This window comes from Macaca thibetana, chromosome 3, assembly GCF_024542745.1.
Source record: "Macaca thibetana thibetana isolate TM-01 chromosome 3, ASM2454274v1, whole genome shotgun sequence".
NCBI lineage: Eukaryota > Metazoa > Chordata > Mammalia > Primates > Cercopithecidae > Macaca > Macaca thibetana.
The window spans coordinates 100439379-100466277 of record NC_065580.1 but is presented as its reverse complement, the minus strand read 5'-3'; the positions used below and the strand labels follow the sequence as shown (position 1 = coordinate 100466277).

Here is a 26899-nt window from a genome sequence, read left to right as displayed (position 1 = left end):
GACCCAGAGGAACACTGGAAACACTTTGTCAATATTTTAAAAGTTTGATTTGGGAAACAAACCAATGGAAGAGCCCATAAGTGTGGAAAAGAGTCAGTGGGGGTGAGCTAGAGTATTGCCTGCTTTGTATCAGAGCATATCAGCCACAGGCCTCCAAGACTTTGTGCCTAGCCTGTACTAGTGACAGGCATGTCCTTTCCCGCCATTCTTTGCCTCCTTTCTACCCTCACTCCCATACCTACCCGCAATCTGAGCCTTCTATGGAATGTTCTACTCAACATCTCTTAGGCATGGTTATGAAGCTCTCATAGGTGGAAGGGATGGCAAAGACCACATACTCTCATGAATTTTTTTTGTGATAGGCGAGGTTCTTTATGTCCAAGAAGGTAAGAAGCAATGTATGTGTTAGTCACATCTACCTGTCTTCCTTTCCTCAGAAGCTCCCAGTGTCATGAGGGCCCTCACCCAATCTTGTATGGGGCTGAAGGGAACTGGGTGGAATGTCAGTTCACTCAGTCAGTCTAGTGGGTAGGGAGCCTGGGGCCTCCCAACTGGAACTTCACCTGAAGCTGGGAGAAAGGGCTTGAGATGGTTCATGATCCCTTCTTCTGGTCTTAATGATTATGTATTTAACCTAAATCTCCCAGTGCTTAATTTACTCCCCTGTCAGCTAGGCATCTTTGAAAGCTCTCAGAAGCATTTCGGATCAGTATCCTAAGTTGGGTTACTACCTTTCTCTCTTGGTTGTGTACATAGACAACTCTTCATCCAAAAGATAAAAACCTTGAGACATCTTAGCTCCATTTTCCCTGCAGTTGAATATAGTGCTTGTAGGTGGTTAGGGACTCAAAATATATGTTAGTAACTCATCTGGCTTAAAAATCCTAACTAAAATTATGTAGTGATCAAAAGCTTTTCTGAGTGTCTTTTTCACCTCTTTCTTAAGGGAAAGCTTTAGTGTATTTTTTTTTTTATTGCACTTAGCAGTGCCCTAGTGACCTGGAAGAATTAGTGAAATGTCTTAAAGTGTTCTTCTTAAGCACTGAAATGATCAGATTTTAGAAAATAATTAAAAGACCAATAAAGCAATATGAGTTGCTGTAAAGAATTTTAAAACTATATAACTAGATAAAGTAAAATTTAAAGTTTCTATCTCCTTATCCCCATCTTTACTCTCACTCTCAATTCTCAGTTAGATATTAATCCTTCTGGGTCTTTTAAAATCTATCCATCCATCTATGTGCCTATCTTTCTATCTACCTACCTATACTTATATTTACATAAATGTATATGCACGCATATATAGCTATATACATAATCATGTATTCATATATATATAGATTCCTTTTTGATAATAAAATGGTTTACATTTGATAATGATAAAACACAACAAGTAGCTCTAGAATTAATGGACATTATTAATGGACTTTTACAAAGTAGTTTTAAATTCCACTTTGCTAGACATAAAGTAACCCTTTGTTTTTGGACCAGGAAAATTTATATCTTATTACCTTATTTCTTCTGTAGGAAATGAATGTTTGGCTAATTTTTTAGTGATGGAGAGTTAAATGGCTAACGACCATTTTAAGGATGACTGGGAATTTTTTTTTTTTAAATCCCAGTTTACAGAGTTAACAAAGTACATATCAAATCACATTAATGGGAAAAGATCAGAATAGACAATGCACTGTTTTGATGGGAGAGGAAGACAGATGGTGGGAATAGGAAGGTCATAATTCAAAGCAACCTTGCCAAATTAGTGGACACAATGGCAGCAATGTCAAAAATAAGAACAGAAGGAAATGAAAGGACCCGAGATGTGGCTTGCTCAGTACCTCCCTATTTCCCACAGAGAATGCTTTTGGCAACTAACCACAGCCTGCCTATTTCAAACACATCCTTCATCCTTTGTGTCCATCATCATTACAGTCCTAGAACCCTGTTCTTTATGATCAAGTTAAAGGAACAAACCTTTCTTGAATTTATCTCTATTCCAGACACTCTGCATATATTATCTCATGTAATCCTCATAACTGTACATGGTTGACATGGCACCATTGTACAGATAAGGAGCTTAGTAAGTAGAGGAGTAACCCTGGAATCTGGGTCTATCTGACTTTTTAAAAAAGCCATAATATAACCTCTTAGAGTGATTATCCTGACTGCATAGGTCTAGCCTGTAGGGATAATCTTATGCAAATCATTTTCTTCCTTTATTTTTCTATGAAAGAAGGAAAATTGTTTTACAACCTGCCATGTATAGGAAAACATCTTTCTTACAGTGAACTTGATCTAACTATATTTTTCTAATTTGGTTAGCTTGAGTAAAAATGAATCCTACGTAAGTTATCTGTTCCTTAATGCATTTTTTTTAAAAAGTATCCAAGAATGGATGCCATTCAATTAATCTCTCCTCTTTCCTTCACTTACAAAATCCATAAAAGAGTTCTTACATGACAGATGTGCATGAAGACTGCATTTTTTTTTTTTTTTTTTTGTGATGGAGTCTCGCTCTGTCGCCCAGGCTGGAGTGCAGTGGCCGGATCTCAGCTCACTGCAAGCTCCGCCTCCCGGGTTTACGCCATTCTCCTGCCTCAGCCTCCCGAGTAGCTGGGACTACAGGCGCCCGCCACCTCGCCCGGCTAGTTTTTTGTATTTTTTAGTAGAGACGGGATTTCACTGTGTTAGCCAGGGTGGTCTCGATTTCCTGACCTCGTGATCCGCCCGTCTCGGCCTCCCAAAGTGCTGGGATTACAGGCTTGAGCCACCGCGCCCGGCCGAAGACTGCATTTTTAAAAAGTGGGATCATATTTTAAATGCACACAGGGGTGGGTAGAGAATCGCTGGGTATGGTGGAGTTCTTGTAGGTGGTCCTTGAATTCGAGTGTGTCCCAGCATTGAATGTGCACAGTATAATGAGGCATGTATCTACACTATTATTTTTCAACTATATAAGGACTCCTGTCATTGCATACATACAGATTCATTAAAAGTGTTACTAAATTCATAACATATATTCATCATGTATTTTCCCCAGCAAATTACAATGACTTTATGTGGAAATGTTCATGAATTTTTTTTTTTCTTTTTTTTTTTTTTTGAGATGGAATCCTGCTCTGTCACCCAGGCTGGAGTGCAGTGGCGTGATCTCGGCTCACCACAACCTCCGCCTCCTGGATTCAAGCCATTCTCCTGCCTCAGCCTCCCGAGTAGCTGGGACTACAGGTGCCCACTACCATGCCTGGCTAATTTTTTGTATTTTTAGTAGAGACAGGGTTTCACCATGTTGGTCAGGCTGGTCTCAAACTCCTGACCTCGTGACCCACCTGCCTTGGCCTCCCAAAGTGCTGGGATTACAGGCGTGAGCCACCGCACCCGGCTGAAAATTTTTGACGTTAAAAAATTGGGGGCCAGGTGCGGTGGCTCACACCTGTAATCCCAGCACTTTGGGAGGCCGAGGCGGGCGGATCACGAGGTCAGGAGATCGAGACCATCCTGGCTAACATGGTGAAACCCCATCTCTACTAAAAATACAAAAAAAATTAGCCAAGTGTGGTGGCGGGCTCCTGTAGTCTCAGCTACTCGGGAGGCTGAGGCAGGAGAATGGCGTGAACCCAGGAGGCGGAGCTTGCGGTGAGCCGAGATCGCGCCACTGCACTCCAGCCTGGGGGACAGAGCAAGACTCCGTCTCAAAAAAAAAAAAAAAAAAATTGGGAAACATCATATAAAAATATTTTGCATTATAGGTAAATTCTGAAGTGACTTGAATACTTTTGTAAAATAATTAGTTACCTATGAATAAATGTAGATTTTGAAGCACAACATTCCATTTAACTCTATATTTCCCCAGTTACTAATCTGCCATATGAATCACGACAGTAAATTCGACATTTTGCTTTAATTCATATTTCTCATTATGACTGTATCTTGCAAATGAGGCAAAATCAAATGTGGCCAAAAGGTACAATTAGTTTGTTTGCCATGGCTGAGCTATGAGGTTCTCCCAGAGTCTCTGCCCTATTGCAGGGCCATACTTTTTAGCTGCAATTAATTGGATAACAGATTATTTTCATGCAACTCTCTCTTTTTTAAAAAAAAAAATATTTTCATTACAAATTCTACATTTTCATGTGGAAAATTTGAAAATGTCTGAATACATAGAGATTAAGAAATTGCCGGGGAGGCACAGTGACTCACACCTGTAATCCCAGCACTTTAGGAGGCCGAGGCAGGTGGATCATGAGATCAGGAGATCGAGACCAACCTGGTTAACACGGTGAAACCCCTTCTCTAGTAAAAATACAAAAAAAAATTAGCCGGATGTGGTGGTGGGTGCCTGTGGTCCCAGCTACTCGGGAGGCTTAGACAGGAGAATGGCGTGAACCTGGGAGATGGAGCTTGCAGTGAGCCAAGATCGCACCACTGCACTCCAGCCTGGGTGACAGAGCGAGACTCTGTCTCAAAAAAAAAAAAAAAAAGAAATTGCCCAGAATTCTGTAATCCAGAGATATTATTATTCTTAAAATTTTAATTGCACTTTTTGTTTAAAAAATCTTACTTATTTTTGAGGTCTCACTGTGTCGCCCCACGCTGGAGTGCAGTGGTGCGATCTCAGCTCACTGCAACCTCTGCTTTCCAGGCTCAAGTGATCCTCCCACCTCAACCTCTTGAGTAGCTGGGACTACAGGTGTGTGCCACCATGCTCAGCTAATTAATTTTTTTTTTCTTTTGTAGAGATGGGGTCTCCCTATATTGCCCACTCTAGTCTTGAACTCCTAGGCTCAGGCGATCCTCCTGCCTTGGCTTCTCAAAGTGCTGAGATTACAGGCATGAGCCACTAAACCTGGCCTGCATTTATTTAAAATCTTTTTGCAATTTATCTAGATAATATGCACAATTTCAATGATACCATGTATACATTTGTGTGACCTCTTTTCATTTCATCAGCTTTTCTCTATGTATTTATGTATTTCTCAGCTTTCCATGATATATATAGGTAGCCAATTGCATATTATAAATATGTGTTGGTTTTTTTTTTTTATTCTTACGGTCATCTAAATGGCTCTCTTTGGTGTGTCGGTGGGGGAAAGGGAGTGTACCGTTAAGTAGTCCATTAATTTATCAAGTTATGGTCAAGTTGAGTAGTCATTAATTTCCTAGAATTTTGGTTTTTCAATTTTTAAGTAGAGACTGTTTTCATTTTCCTACCTCTAATCACCTAAATTGCAGTGTTTTGGGGACAGAATACCAAACTAGTTTGTGATAATTTCCGCCATTAAGAAAAAAGTATTCAAAGGACAGTTCTTACCAGTTTTAGTGAATTAGAAATACTCAGTGGATATGATACACCAGTCTGAACTGACTGAATCAGAATCACCTGGGCGTTTGTTAAAAAATATCCTTCCTGTGATCTCAGGTTGGACCTACTGAATCAGAATCTCTGAGGAGGGGGTGTCTAGCCAAATCTGCCATTTTCACAAGCTCCCCAGAGCACTGTGATGCTTGGCCAAATAGCATGGATTGAACCACAGCGTGGGAGGACCTTGTTGAAAGGAGATTTTGCTGATTTTTTTCCCTCATTGAAGACAAAATATGCATATCCCCTTTCCCTTCAGCTGCTCAGCATACATCTATTGAGATCTTATTATGTGCCAGTCTCTGTGTTAGTGCCAGGGAAATAAGGATATACTTGAGTCCTTGCCCTCATGAGGCTGGAAGTCCTATGAGAAGAGACTGATGTTTTAAAACTTGAGGAAAAGAAATGAAGCAAAGGTAAAGGGAACTGGACTCTTCTCTTCCCCTAGTGCCTGAACGTACCATGCCAAACTAAATTCCCTCCCCATTCTTCGTACCCCAGGATTCCTTCCTCAGGGAGGTACCTGAGCCCTCAAGTTACATGTAGAAACTCCAAGGAAACATTTGTTGTATCAGTCTAGTGCTATTTCTAACCTTAAAGAACTTTAAACACCTTGTGTGCTTTGCTTTTCACAAGTTATTTATTATAGAAAATTCAAAGCATCTACAAAAGAGAACAGCAAAGCAAACCCTATGTACTCATCACCCAGTTTTAACAATTTTTACTTCATAGCTGTCTTGTTTCATCTGAGCTCTCACCCTATTGCCCCACTCTGCGTTACTTCTATTCCATTATTTCACATGGAAATATCTGAGCCTAAATCTCTAAAAGAAATGGACTCTTTTTATAGACATAACCACAGCACCACCAGGATCATATCTAAGACATTAACAATCATTCTTTAAGTATCATCAAATGTGGCATCAGTGTTCATATTACCCCATTGTGTTATAAAATGTCTGTATAGTTTATGAAATCAGGATCCAAATAAGTTATGTTCATTGCAATTGGTTGATACATCTCTTAGGTAACTCCATCTCTTAATCTTTTTTTCTTGTGTGTATGTTTGCTGTTGTTGTTGTTGAAGAAATCAGTTTTGTCCTATAGAGTTGTCCGTAGTCTGGATTTTGCTGATCATATTCCCATGGTGTCATTTGTATTTGTTATAAATCGATGGTTAGATCTAGAGATTTGCCCTGTTAAGTACATTTTAGTCACACTTTGGGACATGAGTGTGTCTTCTATGCCAGGTGAAAACCGTTGGTGAGAGGTTGAAGGAGCATAGTAAGGATTGGTGCAAACCTGGCAAATGCATCATGAGTGAGTAGTAGCAGGGAGGAGAGTGAACACTGAGTGCCCGCTGTATAAAGCCACACTACTAGGTGCTTTCTGCATGCTTCATATAAATCCAAGTGCCATGTTGTGTATGGGGGGTTAATTCCATTTCTATATGAGGAAACTCTCGTTCAGAGTTAGAGGAGTCAGGATGGGTACTAGGGCCTGGTATTTCTAAAGTGTGTCATCCTCTTGTACCTATACACATGGGGCTGCAGGACTAAGCAGGCAGTATCAGTGAGTGCAATTACACAAAGGTGATGAGAGGTGGCCCTTTCATTGGCCTCTGTGTCAGAGAGTGGAGGGGACAATAGGAAATACAGGCCCTGGATAGAGGAGCCACTACCGAACTCCCGTCTTGGCGTCATGCGGGAATATGGATTCGGTGTTGCCAGATCTTTGAGTTTTTAGCAGAAGCCACATATCTGAGTGTCTATAGGAAATCTCTAGATCTTAAAATATTAGCTGCTAATTCAGATTTCTAAAAACACAATCTAATGCAGCACTCTGGGCCAAACCGACCAAATCTGCAGTCTGTCACCCCTGTTCAATACCATGCTGCTGGGAAGTATGTGAGCTGCAGGCTGGCACTGAAGACCACAGAGTTAACTGTCAGAAGTAGATATTGCCCTTGAAATTGGAGAAAGAGACTGTTAAGCAGCTCTTAAAAGACGTGAAATGACAATGAAGCAAATCTTCAAAAGGTGAAGGAGCATTTAGACACTTCAAGGAAAGTGTCTGAAGTCTGAACAGAGAGTGTGACAAAAGGACCGCTTTCATCACGTATCCTTCTCTTGTTCTCACAGTGATTGAATCCTTGCTGTGTCCCAAATGGTATTCTGAGCACTTTGTAAGTAGGTACAAGCATTATCTCATTTAAATCTCACTGCAACCCTGGGAAGAATGAACTACCTATCATTATCCCTGTTTTATAAAAGCTTGGAGAAGTGACAGGGCTGAGATTTGAACCCAGGTGGGCTTCAAAGCCTGCTTACTCAATAGCCCATACAGTTATTCTTCCATTACATGGTTCCTCATTCAAGGCATTGAATATTAGGAGCTGGAATTCCCTGACTGTGGAGTCCCAAAGCTTTATGCTCTACTCTCATGAGCTTTCAGTGAAACACTTAGTAAAAATCTTTCTTTCTTTTGGCCAGAGCTTCATGAGTCTGAGGTAATTTATATAGATAACTTTCATCAGTTGGCATTTACATCCCAATTTTTAATTAGATAATTCCTTTCCCAAACACTTCATTTATTCCTATTTCAATAGAAGGTTTACAACAGAAAAATCAATTTATAAATGAGTATCATTTGTCCTATTTTCAGTTCAGCAGGAATGACAATCATTTAAAAATGAATTTATTAATGAAGACTATAATAAAATGATTTCTCCTTTGCTTTTCTGGAAGGTGGTAATTCACAGACATTGAATTTAAATGTATTCAGTCTGCTCAGTAAAGCTGGCAGTGTGGAGAATAGGGAAGCCTAGCTGGATATTTGAGTTTCATTCTTTACATAAGTAAAGGCAGTTTGTCATCGGTACTTACAAGACGCGTAATAAACCAATAGCTTATATAGACAGTTGTTTTCTTTTTCTTAGGCAGCTCAAGGCTTCCTTTTTAATGGGTAAGGTAACTGATGAGGGATACTGTGTGCATCATTGAGATAAAGGGGCAGGGCGGGCTGGCAGTCATGCAAAAGAACCCTTGCCTTGGCTCAGAGCATTCGCGCCTTCAATAACTACTCACTGAACTTGAGGACAAAGACCTTTTCTCCCACACAGCTTCCTCCCTCCTCAGCTAGACATTCTGTATGCGGTCTCCTAGTTACGGGAGTACAGTACTCCAGTCCCTCAAGCCTGAACTTGGGCCTCCTGCCACCAGTCAGAGGATGAATGTTGGTACACGCAGCTCCTTTGCAGTAAGCTCCAGGGAAGCACTACTATCTTGTTCCCAAGAGGAAGTCATGAATCCTGAAAGAAGTTTGTTAAGGACAATGGTGGTTAGAAAGTAAGCTTAGGGATGCTTTACCATAGCCAATAGCACAGTAGCTAAAGCTGGATGGTCTAATATGGTAGCCTCTGGCCACATGTGGCTCTTTAATTTTCTAATTTTTATTTCTAATTGTGGTGAAATGCACATAGCATAATATTTACCATCTTAATCATTTTTTAACTGTACAGTTCAGAAGTGTTAAAGACATCCATATTGTTGCACAACTGATCTCCAGAGCTTTTTCATCTTGCAAAACTGAAATCTGTACCCAGATTGTAAACAACGCATTCCCTTCTGCCCAGCCCTTGGCAACCACCATTCTACTTTCCATTTCTATGAGTTTTACTATTCTAGGTGCCTTACGTAAGTTTTTTCATGACTGGCTTATCTCACTTAGCCTAATATTGGCTGTTTAATTTGAAATTAATTAAAAATTTGGTTCCTTCATTGCACTAGCCACATTTCAAGTACCAGATAGCCCATCTGGCTGGTGGCTACTGTATTGGACGGTGCAGATAGACACTATTTCCATCATCTCAGAAAATTCTCCCGGACAGCGTTGGTCTGAAGGAAAGCTGGTGGCTCGCACTGAGAACCGATTGGAGGAGGGACTAGGAGAAAAAGTGACAGATATTTTTTCATGCTCTGCCAACGTAAATAATCTGACTTCTTTTCTCTACCACAAAAATGATACCAGCTACATGATACCTTTACATTTACAACTTCCATCCTTATCCTAAACTTCAGTCTTTAATATCTCCTCTCCTCCCATAGCATGCAACATTAATCAGTTGGCAAACACACAGAACATAAATGTATAGTACAAACTACAGACAAATGCACTTTAAAATACTCTTAACAAAGGCTTCTTAGGAAATGCCTGTCAGCCTACCCATCTATGGGAGTTAAATTGGAGTGTTTCATTAATTAGAACTGTCAGTGTATTGCTAACCTGGCAAGAATCCTAATGGGTATTTGCCACAAAGAAGCCTTATTCAGCAGACCTGCCCTTTTAGCCTGTTGCTTTTAAGTTTTTTCCTTAAGACTCACAGTAAGAAATGTTACATCTCAACTTAATACCTATAGACACTTATATGTGCATGTGTATGTACCCAAACTTGAAATTACAGTTTCTTGCATCAGTACTTACCCTTACTGTGTGAGATGCATAAATTCTTTCTAAAAATGCTTTTCTAAAAAAACTTGCTCCTATCCGCTAAATTGATTTCGTAAACCACAAAAAGGCCACAACATACAGTTAGGAAAATACTGCTTTGGACACACCCACATCCAGTTTCAGGCCTATAGCGTAACACTGAAACCCCACTCCCATTTCTGGGTCCCCATGGCTTAGAAAGCAGCTTCAGAGTTATGCCTCAAAACAAGTAAGTTTTTTAAGAAGCCATCAATTATGGCTTTATTTCTGGACAAACTGTTCACTGATTTTAACACCGGTTTAAGTAGAATGTAGTTATGATGGAAAACCCCATATCAAATGCTTATATTCTACTTTTCAAAGCTGAATATAAATAAGTTTTCTCATGTTCTAAGTTTTTGTATTTGTGTATGTGATTGGGAGTTAATTGAATTTTAGACTCTTTTTTTTTTCTTTGTGAAGGAGAATATACATTTCATAACATTGTATGAGGTTATAAAGGAAAAGGAGAAAAATCTTAAAGCCAGTTTCTGTGTCATACATTAATAATTTAACAGTTTTTAAGAATCATGTAGGCTGGGTACGGTGGCTCACGCCTGTAATCCCAGTACTTTGGGAGGCCAAGGCAGACGGATCATGGTGTCAAGAGTTTGAAACCAGCCTGGCCAACATGGTGAAACCCCGTCTCTACTAAAAATACAAAAATTAGCTGGGCATGGTGGTGTGCACCTGTAATCCCAGCTACTCAGGAGGCTGAGGCAGGAGAATTGCTTGAACCCAGGAGGTGGAGGTTGCAGTAAGCCTAGATCACACCACTGCACTCCAGCCTGGGTGACAGAGCAAAACTCTGTCTCAAAAAAAAAAAAAAAAAGAATCATGTAAACAAATATTTAAAAATGCATGTTTTATGTAATATATAAATGATGTAACTTGTCAGATTTTTTTTTCTTTTTAGTGTGAATATCTGGTATGTTACCCAACATTTTGACAAATAATAGGAAGATAATTGAGTTCCTTTGAACCACTTTCAGAAGGGTTTCATCTCAGGTTCATGAGAGCTCTGGCTTCCAGATTGGCCAGTTTTTCTTTTCCCACATGGACAACTGTAGGAGGCCAACTCACTTTTTGTGTGAAACATAGTAATGAAACTTTGTGTGCTCTCTGAGCAACTCTGAGTTGGGCAGGGTGTAAAAAAGGTAAAATAAAGTATCAGAGAACAATGCCAAATAAAATAATTCATCCTAGCTATAACTCATATAAGAATTTGCCCCTTTTGAAATTTCAGTTGTATTAGGACATAGAAGCAGAACTAAAATTTTTCTTTAAAATAAAATTCCTAAATTGCTTTTCTTTCCTGGGTTTACTTTAAAAATCATTTCTGGGATTATATCAATAAAAATACTTATAGGAAAGTTGGAAATTAGAGGAAAAGATGAAAAAGCAAAGAATATTTCATTGCTGGGCTCCCACTGTTAATATTTTGAGTACATTTCCTGGGCAAGTATTTGGGCGTAGTCTTTTTCTACGTATATTTTAAATAATTAAGATAATTTATCTTGTCCCCTCAAATCATTTCTTCATGCAATTAAAAACTCTTCACAAACATATATTTAATGGGTTTATAGTATTCTACCCGATAGATGTAGCAGACATTTTCAGCCAGTTCTCTGATGCTGGACAAGTAAGTTTCAGGTTTTCACCTGTATGAATACCACTATGTGAACACTTACGCATACCCCTTGCCCATATTCCTGATCGTTTCCTTAGGGTAAGTACATAGAAATGAAATTACTTATTCTATTTTCATCATTTCCATCTGCTTTGTGGTTTCCTTCCTATCACAGGCAACTTCTTTGACATTGTCTGTATGCAATTGTCAATCTAAAACCTGGCTTAAAAGCCTTCAGTGCTTTACTGTGTGTTGTGAAATAGACACCAAAGTCCTTGATGTGACCTTCGAGGCTCAGTGTGGACCTGCCCATCTACTCGCCTCTCTAGGCCTCTTCCCTCCTTTCTCTGGACTCAGTTGCATCAGCTTTTTAATTTCTTGGCTCTGTACCTTTTCCCTAGTTGCAGGGCCTTCAGGCCTACGTATCCTCTCTCTGAAGCATTCTCCCTCCATTCACCTGTCTTTTGTGGAATAGATAGTGAGACTTCTGCTTAGAGGAGGTGGGTGGAGATTTGAAGAAAAGTGAAGGTGTCAAAAATTCATTTAGGAAATAGAGGAATTGGCCAGACAAATACACAAAGGATTCCCAGACAGTAATCAGGGCCACTCTCATGGTGTTTTCAGAGTCAGGATATGAGATTCACACCAAGAGAAGTGTAATTGGCATCTAGAACTATGATCACCTTTAACTCACACAATCTAAGTCAGCCTGGTGAGTTCCGTAGCTGCTTCCTAATGTTTGTTTTCTTCAGTCTTCCGGAAGTGTCCCACCTCCTCTTTGCTAATTCAATTTACGTGGATGATAGCACATTTTATCCTTAGAATAAGAGGACTTCACAAATAAGTACTTCTGAGATCACTGGAAGGCTTAATATGAAAATCTTCATTTCTGGGTTTCTTTGGGACACTGTATCACTGTTCTGTCCAATGGAGTTTCCACTAGTTACATGTGGCTATTTAAATGAAAATTAATTAAAGTTTTGAATAAAATGGAAAACTCTGCTCCTTCATCGTTCTAACTACACTTCCTAGCTGCCGGAGGCTAGTGGTCACCACATTGAAAATTCTTTTGGAATTTTCTACAGAAAATTTTCTTTTCAGAAAAGTCATCTCTGGCCGGCGCGGTGGCTCAAGCCTGTAATCCCAGCACTTTGGGAGGCCGAGACGGGCGGATCACGAGGTCAGGAGATCGAGACCATCCTGGCTAACACAGTGAAACCCCGTCTCTACTAAAAAATACAAAAAACTAGCCGGGCGAGGTGGCGGGCGCCTGTAGTCCCAACTACTTGGGAGGCTGAGGCAGGAGAATGGCGCGAACCCAGGAGGCGGAGCTTGCAGTGAGCCGAGATGGCGCCACTGCACTCCAGCCTGGGCGACAGAGTGAGACTCCGTCTCAAAAAAAAAAAAAAAAAAAAAGAAAAGTCATCTCTGAAGCTACTCAGTGCGCACGTGGTGATTCAGGAAAAATTAATGGACAGTTAGCCTGGGCTAGTTTGCTCCTAGATGTGATGTACAGTTTGCTGGTTCATCTAGCTTTTTAATTTTTAAAACAGACGTTGAAATTCTGCTCCCTGCTGGCATTCCCAGTCGTTCACAAAATTCAGTGGAAAAGCTGGCCTCCCTTGGCCCACATACCCCTAGGCTTCTGTTGCCTATATCCTCCTCATGATCATACGACCCAGATGACTTGCTGACTAAGCGGGTGCCTTGGCCGAATAATAGGTGCTTGCCCAAAACCCCGTGGGTTTTATTTATATTCTATAGATAAATCTCATAAATGCAAAATTGGTGGATTTCTACCATTTTTAAGGATCAAATAAAGTAAGGTTCTGCTCCTAGGCAAGACACCAGCTCTTTTGAAATGGCCCAATGATGGGGAGAGAGGGAGCATATAAGATACTCGAGGCATCACACAAGAGAAAATGCATCCTTTCCCCATCTTATCTTCCTCTGGGTCTGCTTCACTTTATTTGTCTCCACCAGCAATTCCCCCAATGCCCAGATTCTAGTAGCACTCTATAAAGGCATTTGATTTCATAATTATTCTAGGTCTTTCTTGTGCATACACATTCTTTGTTTATCTCTCTCTACTCCTCCAGTCTGAAGATAAAGCCGTTTTTGTGAAAATGGGAAAGGTTAAAGGGAGAAAGAACTGGAGCCTCTTTATCTTTCTGGCTTTTCTTTCCCAGAGGGAAGGGGTGATATTTTACTGAGCTAGGAGGGAATTATTTTCAGAATTGTGAGGGGTCCCCTATTTCTCTGCACTCTGGGGAGGGGCCTACCATAAACAATGCAGGGAAGAACTCTTGAATGTGCATGTAGACATTAACCTGAAGTAGACTGGATATAGAAACAGCAATACAGTCCCGTACAAAGAGGTTTCTAAACATAGAATATTGATGACTCTGCAATTTGATAATTGCTCTAATTAGGAATGAGGCAAGTAGATTTTGATTGGTTTGCTTAACAGAAAATTTTAGATACAGTTCTATTTTAACAGTCAAACCCAAAATAAAGTTTTGTGGTTTTTTTTTTTTGAGACAGGGTCTCACTCTCTGCCCAGGCTGGAGTACAGGGGTGTGATCTCCACTCACTGCAGCCTCAGCCTCAACCTCTCCAGGCTCAAATGATCCTCCCACCTCAGCCTCCCAAGTAGCTGGGACTACAGGTGCACGTCACCACACCCGGCTAATTTTTGTATTTTTTATAGATACAGGGTCTCTCCATGTTGCCCAGGCTGGTCTCAAACTTCTAGGCTCAAGTGATCTGTCTGCTTTGGCCTCCCAAAGTGCTGGGATTACCGGCATGAGCCACCACACCCAGCCAGCAAATAAAGTATTCTATACTTACGCGGCCTCCACAGTTTGCAAAATATCTTCTCAAGCATCATTTTGTTTGATACTCGTGATAAACCTGTGGGCTGGAGCAAAACATTTGCAAAAGGGAAACCTAGGCTCAGAGAAGTAAAGTAACTTAAGAAGGTCACACAGCTAGTGGGTGGTGGAGCTGAGTTTTGAATCCCATTCTAGTGCTTCTCTGAAAACATTGCTTTACTTCTCACTTATATTTCAGACTTCCAAAACACATGGAAGTTGGATAATTGATGATACAAATACAATAGCTGGTACACTAGATAATGTTTCTTGAGTACCTGTAATGCCAGAGGTTGGGGAAAGGGCTACTATGGTTGGATGGCATGAGTCCTGCCTTCAGGGAGCTTTCTTTGAAACAGGTGAAGAAATATACAAGCAACAAATGTACATTATTTTTAGAACAAAATGGATGTATTAGTGCTTGTGGATGCTGAATAAATGAGAGTCCTTTATAGAAGTCTTTATGAGAGAAAGGGGTTTGAATCAGATCCTGAAGGATATGTACAAAGACTAAGGGAAGGGCATTCAAACCAGGTGCAGAGGCATGGCGGGAGAAAAGAGAGATGTTAGAGAGTCAGCTTCAGTATGGTGGACTATTAATAAACAAGAAAAGAACACTTGTTTATCACTTATTTAAAATCTACTCTGCACAAGACATAGTGTAGAGCTGCGGTTCCAGCGGTGTGCAAAAGAGAAAGGTCCTTGCTTTCATATTGCTTTGATTTTGCTGGGAGAGGCTAAATATTGATTGTTGGTAATAAAATAAGCACTTCAGATTATGATAATTACTTTGAAGGAAAAGGACAGGATTCTATGAGAGTGTATAGTACAGCAACACAAATGAGAGTACTAGAGTGATATTTGAGCTGGTACGAGAAAGAGCAGGAGTTAACCAGGCAGATAGTTTTGGTACAGGAAGCAGGGAAGGGAATGGTTAGGACAAAGGGTGGAACATGTGCAGAGGTCTGGCAGGCACTGGAAGAACTAGAAAAAGGCATGTGTGGCGGCATTGTGAGAGTGGAGGGGTGAGTGGTAGAAGATGGGGCTGGGAAGGGGGAACAAACTTGATCATATTTTGGTCTTTATTCCAAGAGCCTTGGGAAACTGCTGAAGTATTTTAAGCAGGAATGACGTGATCAAATCTTCCTTCTAAAAGGATCACTTTGGCTGCAGTGTGGAGAATGTTTTGGAGTGGGGAGTAATAGAGGTTTTGAAGCAACCCCTCAGGAGGTTACCATAGTGGTCCAGGCTGGAGATGATGGTGGCTTGGTGCAGGGTGGTGGCAGTGGAGGTGGAGAGGAGTGGGAGGTTTCCATAGAGATTTAGGAGACAGAATGTACAGGACTTGGTGACATATTAGATAATGGAGAAGCAAATGGCAAGGATGGTTACCTTGGCTACCAAGATAAAGAACCTTGAAAAGGGAAGAAGACGAAATCAGCCTCAGATATCAGGCAGGCAGTTGGGTCTGTAGGTCAGAGGCTTAAGATGAGAACCCGGCTGCAATTAAATGTGTAAGTCATCAGCGTGTAACTGACAAGGGAAGCTCTGAGCATGGATGCATTTTCCCAGCTAGAAAAGAGCATTAAATGAGGAAAGAAGGATGAAGCAGTGAGAATGTGCACTGGCCAGGTAGAACAAGCCAGTCCAGGAGCAGCTGGGGAGGTGGACAGAAAACCAAAAGGTGTTTGAGTGTTATGTCATCGAGGTGGAATAAAACTACTAAAAACAACAAAGCAGGGTATCTTTCAATTGATCTCTAGACCCATTTCCACATCACACCCCAAATCTGTTATGTGGTGGCTATGCATCTCTGGATCTGAGGCACTTGTGTAGTTAGTATTAAGGTATGTTTATTTATTATTTTATTACTGTGAACAGATTGCAGTGTGTGTATGTGTGGTGTGTGTCTGTGTCTTCTGCCTAGAACAATAACCTCCTTTCCTTTCTCCCACGTCACTGCACTTTTGGCTGCCGCCGTGGTTTGTTGCAAATCTGAGCTCATTTAATCCCACAGAGTATTAAACAATATCTGGTCTTGGTGGCTCTGTCATTCCACTGCAGGCGCCCCACCTTCATTTGGCAGCTGGGATCTTTTAATGAGCTAGCTGTGCACAGTTGAATAGTAAAACCCTTTTAGCTGGTGAAATATGTTTGAAGAACTCACTGTTGCAATGTTCCATGTGAGGCCTGCTTCCACTCTCGCTGGCATTCTCTTTTCAGGATGGCTGCAGCTCCTCCAAGTTACTGTTTTGTGGCCTTCCCTCCACGTGCTAAGGATGGTCTGGTGGTATTTGGGAAAAATTCAGCCCGACCCAGAGATGAAGTGCAAGAGGTTGTGTATTTCTCGGCTGCTGATCACGAACAGGAGAGCAAGGTTGAGGTACGTCGTGCATTGCGGTCTCGTGAGTCACACTTACTCTCTTTTCTCTTTTCTTGGAAGCTTGCTCACAAGTCAGAGCTGTCATGTCAGTTCTGCTGATTCCTGTTTCCATGCAGGTTTGCTCATAGCCTTGAAAACTAGGTCATGGGAGAGCTCTATGCTCACTCCTATGGCCGTTGTTTTGTAATTAAGTAAAATATGTACATAGTTCTAAAGTGAAATCTAAAAAACAAGATTTATTCACAGAAGTCTGACTTCTATCCTTGTCCCCTTTACTCCATGATCTTTTCCCCTATAGGTAATCAAGTTTTGGAAGATCTTGGTTTATCCTTCCATTTGCAAAATTACACATATATATGTAATAAATCACATACACATGTGTGTATTCATCCTGGTCCCTTTCCTCCTTTCTTTGATTAACAGCAGCATGCCATGTATACTTTTCTCTACTTTGCATTTTGTTTCATTTTTATTTTACTATTTTATTTTCTTCAATCAGCTTTCTAAGGTTGAATCTCTACTTTGTATTTTTCAACTCAAAACATATTCTGGAGATCACTCCCTACAGTACATGCAGGTCATAATTCCTCATTTAGAACTGTGTGGTGTTTCATTCTATGGATGTTATCATAGTTAACCAGCCCCATATTGCTGCTGGACATTTGGGTTGTTTTCAGGCTACTGCTATTACAAACAACACTGAAGTGGATAACAGCCTTATGCATCTGTCATAATGTCTGGCCTCAGTTTATATATTTTTATCATGATAAAACATTATCCATTAATTCTTATTTTGAGTCTTTTAAAAATACTATTTTTGTCAGTATTTCTTTGGGATACATGCCTAGAAATGAAATTGCTGGGTCACAGGTAAATAAAAATGTAGTTTTATTAAATATTATCAAATTTCCTTCCATAGGTGGTGTACCATTTTGCATTCGCATCAGCACTGTATGACAATGCCTGTTTCTTCGTATTCCCAGAATGTGTTGTCAAACTTTCACAATGGCTATTTTATGTTAATTGTACTTTCTGCCATTTTACTAAATTCTTTTATTGGTTGTGTCAGCTTTTATCATTGATTCTCTTGGGGTTTCCAGGTATATTGTTATATCACCTGCACATAGAGACTGTTTAGTTGTTCTTCTGTCTTTAATTGTTTTCTTGTTTTATTGCTTTGGCTTAATATCTCGGGTTTTATGTTAAGTAGTAGTAGAAATAGTGGTTGTCCTTGGCTCTGCACCTGACCTGAGTGGGGCTGTCTCTAGTGCTTCCCTATTAAGTAAGCTGGTGATTTTGGGATTGAGATTTATGTAGTTTTGTGTGCCATTGCACCTGGCTTATGTTAAAAAGTATACGTAAGCCGGGTACAGTGACACATGCCTGTCGTCCCAGATACCCTGGAGGCTGAGGTGGGAGGATCACTTGAGCCCAGGAAGTTGAGAGTAGCCTGGACAACATGGTGAGACCCCATCTCTTTAAAAAAAAAAAAAAAGTATACATGAATTTCTATTTTGAGTATTTCTAAAAATAACAACTCAGGAATAGATATTAAATTTTGTTAGGTATCTTTTCAGTACTTATGGAGATAATCACTTATTTTTTTCTTTATATTTATGTGACAAATTGAACCATCTTTGCATTCAAGGCATGACCTTCTTGGTTATGTTTTATTTATAAGTATATTTACCTGTGTGTGTTTCTCTGTGTGTGTGTGTTTAGATGGTAATTTGAAATGAAAATCTGCAGAAAATAAATTAGGGCTAGTAAATGAAGAAGCTCTTTTCACTGCATAACCTCTCTTCTTTGGTGCTCTGTGCTTCACAAAATAAACTGATTTTCCTGATGTTTGTGCTTGGTTTCAAATAGGCACTCATCAATTTGTATTTTCTTTTTTTTTCTTAAACTCTTCCATTATGTCCAATGTGTATTTTATTTTCTTATCTAAATCTTAAATCACTGGCTCTGTTTCAGTTCTTTAAAAGCAGTAATTAGCACCAAAGAGGAACAGAACTCTATGAGGGGCTGCTTATTTTACATGAATTTAACAAAGGCACTGAAATGAACAGACAAGTGGGCAGGACTTCACATGGGCTGTCTGGATGATCCGGTGGCAGACTGTCTCCTACTGGGCTTTCACCAGACCCACTTTCCTCTCTTACTGAGCCACTAACTTAATAAAAACTCCTGAAACTTTAGTGGAACTTTCCTCTCCTACAGTTGAAGAAGAGTGCTAGGTTCCCTGGTAAGCATGTTAGGTTTTAAATGGGTATTCATCAGTGAGTGACTGTTCACGTTATTTGGGTTCAAATGTTTCTCTCTTTTCCTGGAATAGAGTGGACTCTGTGTGGATAAAGTTTGCTGGTTTGAGTTGTTACTGACCTTCCCTGTCTGTCCTTCCTGAACATTTCTACCCTTTTTTTCCTGAGAGACATACAAACTAAAATAATCTTTGATTTTTACATGGGCAGATTTAAGTTCCCAAAGGTGGCTGCACCAAATCCCATCCCACGTGCCCTTCTTCCAGTGCAAAGGGCACTCCTCCCATGAAGAGGGAAAGGTGAGTCTATGCCCTTCACTCTCACTGTGAATCTTTGAGGGCTTGTGATTGCTCTGACCAGTGGAGCATGGTGGAAGTGATGCTCTGTGACTTCCAGGGCTGGGCCATAAAAGGATACAGCCTCTCTCTCTCGCTCTCTCTCTCTCTCTCTCTCTCAGTCTCTCACTCTCTCTCTCTCTCTCTCACTCTCTCATTCCTCTCTCTCTCTCTCTCGCTCCTCTCTCTATCGTTCCTCGGTCTCTCAGATGATTCCAGGCCCCAGACACTGGAGTGGAGACGCATTATCCTTGCTATTTGCTGTTCAAATCCATGAGCATTAAAAAAGTTGTTTTATACCACTAAATTTTGGGGTAATTTGTTAAGTAGCCGTAGTAACTTCAAAAATCACACAAAGCAATTTATAAACATGTCTGAAATGAATATTTCAAAACATTTTGTTTTCTTTTTTGGAGGATAGGCTACATAACTCTTATTTTACTCTCATGGTTACAATTATTTTAAGGGCGAGGCTAGATTTCTTTTGCTAGTTAACCAATAGTATATGATTACTCAGGTATGTTTAGGTTAAATTCTATCCCCTTCCATAAGTACAGTGTGATATATACCATAATTAGCCTCTAAGGCGGCTCTGACCTCTCTTCTGAGTTCCATACCTGTGTTTTGAGCTTCCTCTTTGCATTCCCACTTGCATATTCTGCAGGTGAAATAACCTCACAGGTAAGAAAGCAAATTCATTTCCCCCAGCTCATATATCCCTGTTGCTCTAACAGCACCATTGTCGGCCACGTTTATGCTAGAAGCCCACAGGAAACATTGACCCTCACTTCCCCCTGTCCCCATCCCCAGTGCACAGGGACATCTGTCACTGAGTCCCGCTGCCCCTGACTCGTTCAGACTGAGTCCATCTCTCTTCTGCTACAATCTTCTTATTCGTCCCTGGGTCTCTTTCTCCTGTTTCTTCTCCGTACAAGGTTACCAAAATTTTCTTCCCAGAACATAGCTCCATCACTCCCTTGCTGAAAAGTATTTCGTATTGTTTAAAGGATGAGAGTCCAAGCTGATTTGTATGCCATTCAGAACTCTTCCCAACTGGCACCCTGCTCTCTTTTCCTTTCTTTTATTCTCTTTCTTTCTTTTCTATTTTAAATTAATAGACTATTTTTAGAGCAGTTTTATGTTTACAGAAAAATGAACGGAAGGCACAGAGTTCCCAAACAACCCCTTACCCTGCCCCCAGTTTCCACTGCTAGTAACGTCTGGCAACAGTGTGGTACATTTGCTACAATTGATGGGCCAGTATTGACACAGTATATATATATATTTTGTTTTTTGAGACAGAATCTAGCTTTGTCACCCAGGCTAGAATGCAGTGGCATGATCTCGGCTCACTGCAACCTCCAGCTCCCGGGTTCAAGCGATGCTCTTGCTTCAGCCTTCCAAGTAGCTGGGATTACAGGTGCCCACCATCATGCCTGGCTGATTTTTGTATTTTTAGTAGAAACGGGATTTCACCATGTTGGCCAGGCTGTCTTGAACTCCTGACCTCAAGTGATCCACCCGCCTTGGCCTCCCAAAGTGCTGGGATTATGGGTGTGAGCCACCGAGCCCGGCCTGATACAGTATTATTAACTAAAGTTCATAGTTTATACTCTTTGTGTTGTATATCCTGTGGGTGTACCTATATGTGTAATGACAAGCCATTGTAGAATCATAGAGAATACTTTTGCTACCTAGAGGTTCTGCGCTCCACCAATTCACCCACCTACCCTAGCCCCCGGAAATCACTGATCTTACTGTGTCCATGCTTTTGCCTTTCCTAAAATGTCACATAGTTGGAATCATTCAGTGCGTAGCCTTTTCCGATTGGCTTTTTTAACTTAGTAATGTGCATTTAAGGTTTCTTCCTGTCTTTTCCAAGCTTGATGACACATTTCTTTTTATCACTGAACAATATTCTATTGTCTGGATATACCAGGTTATTTTTCCATTCACCCACTGAAGGACATCTTAGTTCATTCTAAAGTTTGGCAATTATGAACATAGGTGCTATAAATATTTGTGTGCAGTCTTTTGTGTAGACATAAGTTTTTAACTCATTTGGCTAAAGACATTTTAAAATGCAGTTTTTCATTTTGAATAGGTAATCATATGTTTATGTGGTTCAAAGATTGAATGATATTTAAAAGGTTCACAGTAAGAAGTCTTCCTCCCTTGTCTCCATCCTGTATAACTCTTTTTATTAATTTCATGCATATCCTTCCAGTATTTTATGCAAACACACAAAAAACTGAATATCTGGCCTTATATTCTGTTTTTTTGTGTGAATGCAGCACCTTATGTACACTACTGTTAAACATGATTTTTTAATATGTAACTTTGAACTTACAGAAAAGATCTGCACTTTCCTAGTTTCACTTAATAACATTTTCTGAAGATTTTTCTATATCTAGAGATTGTCCTTATTTTTTCTTACAGGTACATAGTAATCCATTGTGGAGATATACCGTAGTTTATTTAATTAGCGCTCTATTGGTGGATGCTTGGGTTCTTTCCAGTGTTTTGCTAGTCCAGCAAGTGCAGCTGTGAAGAACCTTGTACATAAGTCATTTTGTGCATGTGTAGAGATAGCCATTGGATGTACTTCCAAATGTAGCATCATTGGGTCATAGGGTAAAGCTTTTATAAGAATTGACCTCCATAAGTGTTGTATGATTTCCTGCTTACTTTTCTATTCTCATTCTTAGCTGAGCCCTCTCAGCTTGTACTCTAGGCCCCAGCTACACTGAACTGCTTGCCATTTCTTGAACAAATAACACACTTGCCATTTTTCTGTGCCTTTGCTCTTTCTGTCCTTTGCTGAGAAGATCCTTCTTCTTCCCTCCTCTCATTTACTTCGTAGACTTCTGTTTATCCTTCCAGGCCTCAACACCAATATCCGCTTCTCCCTTTAACCTGACACTCCACTATGCATGTCAGTTGAAATTTACAACCACCTGAAACTAGGAGGATGAGTTCTGGCCCAGGAGAGAGGGGTCCTAGGTTTGTGTTTTGCCTCTCCCTTGATAGGGTCTTGGGCCTTCGAGCCTCTCTGAAACTCAGTTTCCTTATTTGCCAGATAGAGATCATAGTACTCCCCTCTGCCTGCATTACAGGCTTTAGTGAGACACACGTGAGCTGATGCATGAAAGCACTTTGTAAAGCTTTAAGGAGAACATTGGGAAGAAGGATTTTTTTTTTTTTAAAGAATGAACTAATGTTGAGAATTGCTGTGACTCCAGGTCTCAGTTCCAAAACTATCTTTGGCACATCACATACTGCTGAATCTGCTTTTCAAACTTACTCTTACCCCTTTAGTTCCCTCACAGCTACTTCTGTCTCCATCTCCTATACTTGTCCCAAGTACAGAATGATGGGTTCTTTCCATATTTAGGTCTAGGAGCCACAATTACTATCACGTAACTTTTATACAAGCAACTATTAAAATACAGACTTTTAAACTATGAAGAGTAAGAACTTTTCGTAAAAACCCATCTATTCCTCAGCCATTTCATGACATTTTATTTTATTTTATTTATTTTATTTTATGTTTGAGACAGAGTCTCACTCTGTCACCCAGACTGGAGTGCAGTGGCACAATCTCAGTTCACTGCAACCCCTGCCTCCTGGGTTCAAGCGATTCTCATGCCTCAGCCTCCCAAGTAGCTGAGATTACAGGCATGCACCACCATAGCCAGATGTTTTTTGTATTTTTGATAGAGACAGGGTTTCATCATGTTGGCCAGGCTGGTCTCAAACTCCTGAGCTCAAGTGATCCACCCACCTCAGCCTCCCAAAGCGTTGGGATTACAGGCGTGAGCCTCCACGCCCAGTCCAGTTCATGACATTTTAAACACATATCCTGAGGTTTCCCTAGAAACCTCATACTCCAGTGTTGGGGTCCCAGGAAATCATTTTCTGAAAATATAACCATCTATTATGTAATTTAGTATGTAATAATTTAATTATATAAATTATTTAATAATTATATATACATAATTATATTATTTAATAATTATATTATTTAATAATTATAATAACCATCTATTATATAATTAGTTTCATATAATTATTAAACAATATAATTACTAAATAATATAATTATGTATATATAATTATTAAATAATTTATATAATTAAATTATTACATACTAAATTATATAATAGAGGGTTATATTCTCAGAAAATGATTTCCTGGGACGTCGACACTCTCAAGTATGACGTTTCTGGGGAAACCTCTGGACACATGCAAAAATCATGCAAAAAATCTTGTGGACTCCTCATTCTTCCACTCACCCACGTGCCAACTGATCCTCCTTTCCAGGCGGCTCTCCCTTCAACTTGTCCACTTAGCCACCCTCTATCCCCCTGTCAGTCAGTCCCATCCAGCCATCATCTCCATATATCAAATTCACTGTACTTAAGACTAGAAGAGTAAGAAATAAGATCCTCCAGCACAGAGTTCCTCAGTTTCCGAAATTACACTGGATATTTTTTTTCAGTTGCAGTTTGCAGATTGGAACATCCTAATTTTATATTCTTTAGTCTTTCCCTTGTGTATTCTGGGCTTTTAATAACATCTCTTTTGGTTGCAGGGTAGGATGGGTAAATAGGTATCAATATTTGAAAGCGCCTCTGTCCTCTCTGAGGATGCATCAGAGAACTCATCTCAACTTGACCCCAAGTCCTGCCCTCCCTCTAGGTAGACGTGTTGAAGAAGCAGAGGAATAACTTCCTGGATTATGGTGTGCAGGTGTGTGTGTGTGTGTGTGTGTGTGTGTGTGTAGTGTGTGTATGTGTTTGTGTGTGCCTGTGTATGCATGCATGCTAATGGATGATACAGGTCCATTCTTACATGGTTGAACCTTCTATTTAGGAAAAAAAAATGGATCCAACATTAGACTTCTTTTCCAGAAAAACAGTGGGATTTTGGCTAAGGTTTACATTACTTATACTTGGTGTCCAAGAGGCTAATTATACCAGAATTTATGGAGACAGAATTCTTTATAACAAAGTTAGATTTGACACATAATATTTTTTAAAAGAGTCTTTCTTTGTTAATAAATATTGTCTTCATTATTTCCTTTTTAAAGTCTTTATCATTTCCTCATTTTTTTTCAAATTAGCTTAAATTTTTGTCTGTTTTCCACTACATGAAATACTGTATGGATTCAGTGTCATCAATGAGTTTATATAACTTTCATGATTTGGGGAAGGCTTTTGGTAGATCATTTCCCCTTTATCATTGAAAATATTTACAAGAAGAATAGAAAATTACCAGTTAATGATGGCTGGTAGCATTGTTAGTAAAATTGTCCAGATGGAGGCTGTATTTGTGGTGTGTGGGGTGTGTGTATGTTGCGGGGGTGGGGGGAGCTGAATTTTAATTCTGAAAATTATTTCTTACAATAGGAAAGTACAAGTCATTCTGGAGTCAGGGAGAGCTGAGCAAAGCTTCATGACCACTGGACAGATTTGCACTATTCTTTCCTTCCTTCCTTCCTTCCTTCCTTCCTTCCTTCCTTCCTTCCTTCCTTCACTGGACAGATTTGCACTCTTCCTTCCTTCCTTCCTTCCTTCCTTCCTTCCTTCCTTCCTTCCTTCCTTCCTTCCTTCCTTCCTCCCTCCCTCCCTCCCCCCTCCCTCCCTCCCTCCCTCTGTCCCTCCTGCCTCCCTCCCTCTGTCCCTCCTGCCTCCCTCCCTCTGTCCCTCCTGCTTCCCTCCCTACTCCCTCCCTCCTTCCCTCCCTCTCCCCGCCACCTTTCTTTCTTTCTTCCTTCCTTTCTTTCTTTTTTTGTTTTCTTCTAGCCAGCTCCAGAATCTGGAGTCCCCAGTCTTATATGGAGTCAGAAGTGTCTCCCTCACTTCCAAGAGAGCATGGCTTAGCAGAGGACTTCCTTCCATAATGTCCCCTTTCCCAAATGCATTTCTGATCTCAGACCTTTGCATTGTTCCTCCCCAAAGATCTTATGCTTCAGTGAAATAAAAAACAGTTCTTCTAAAGTATGGTTGAGGATGTTGTCCTCTGATCTCAGCACCTTCTTTTGTCTTTATTTAAACGTATATGAACCTTAAGAATACATTTCCTAAAACCAGTCAAACAGCAGGCAAGACACTGGGGCAAAAAAATAAAATAAAAACAAACACGCAGGGCATGGTGGCACACACCTCTTGTCCCAGCTACTTGAGAGGCTTAGAGGGGAGGATCGCTTGAGCCCAGGTGTTGGGAGGACAGCCTAGGCAACATAGTAAGAGTTCATCTCCAAAACAAACAAAAAATACACACACACACTCACATATGTAATTAAAAATAAATTAAAAACCCTCAGTGATAATTATCAATGTTCCTTTAGAGCTAGAAATTTGTGAAAGCTAAAAACATCTCTCCAAAGCATCCCATTTTCCTTGCCATCTTCCCCCACCCTGAGAAGTCTGGCTGACTCATCACCTCATCTCACAATGGTTTTTGCTGGTGGTGCCAGGGTTGTGTTCACCATCTGAGTACAGTACGAAAGGCACAATGGTTGTGTTTCATTAATTGAAACGTCTATTGTGTGAGTGTCTCTGTTTCCCCTTTCACTGGGTGGTATCCAGAAATAGTGTGTGTTGGAATGTGGATGGGGTGAAGTGACGGCATAAAGCTGATCTTGCTTTTTCATTTCCGACGTAATCACACAAAATAGTGAAGGGCTTGCTCTGCAGAATTGTTTTTGTCTTTGGCTCTAGGGTCTTTTCGAGGCTCATGTTTTCTATCCTCCAACCTAACCTGGCGGGTGGTCCCTGAGAGAGTGGCAAGCTCAGGACAGGCGGATCCTTGGGAACCCCCTGATTAGCACTGGGCATGCTGACATTTAGAAGTATGCTTCTGCACACTCCTGCTCTGGGCATTCTTATATTGTTATGTGACTTGGGCACCCAGAGGTCACACTAACTGACAGATTTGTTTTATGAAAGGCTGGGTGGGAGTGGCCATGGGGCAGAAAGACCAATTGCTCATCTCTTTCCACAGTTCACTTTAATAACCAAAGCTGAGACCAGAACCATCTCTGTAAAGATCCATCTTTTAAGTGGTGAACACTTTCCTTTTTTCTTTTTCTTTTCTAATAGAAATTAAGCTAGGAATTTTGACTTGGGGAACTAAATTGTTTTTGCCACACAGAAAGAAGATGTCAGGTGCTTTTTGGCTATTTGTACCTGGAGAAACCTCTTTTGCTTCCTCAAATCTGACTTCTCTGGCTCATTAATAATGTGGCAGTTGTAAAGGTGGGTGGATTTTATATTTAAAAATGGCTGTGGAGTTCATGTTCTAGATGGCTGACTTTACCGAGTTTAGCTAATTAAATTTTGTGTAAGTGTTCCTGATTTTGTGAGATTTGCTCCCAAAGTGGGATTTTAGGTAGCCAGTCTATCTACATGAGACTAGTGTGTTTACCCCTCCCCCAGCTCACCTGGTTGTGATTAGCCAGATTTAAAACGTAATGGAGCAGGTGTGAATGGCTGTCATAGAAGAGCCCTTATGAGGCCCATGCTCTGTG

General features: G+C 40.4%; 1 protein-coding gene across 1 annotated transcript in view; it reads left to right on the top strand.

The window, feature by feature from the left end:
• The window catches only part of SCRN1 (secernin 1), a 71522-nt gene that overhangs the window by 6770 nt on the left and 37853 nt on the right, over positions 1 to 26899 (top strand). The window contains exon 2 of the mRNA XM_050783248.1: positions 16610 to 16769. Coding sequence (XP_050639205.1) covers positions 16611 to 16769 — 159 coding nt within the window. The 5' untranslated portion in view covers position 16610. The remainder of the gene's footprint in view (positions 1 to 16609; positions 16770 to 26899) is intronic.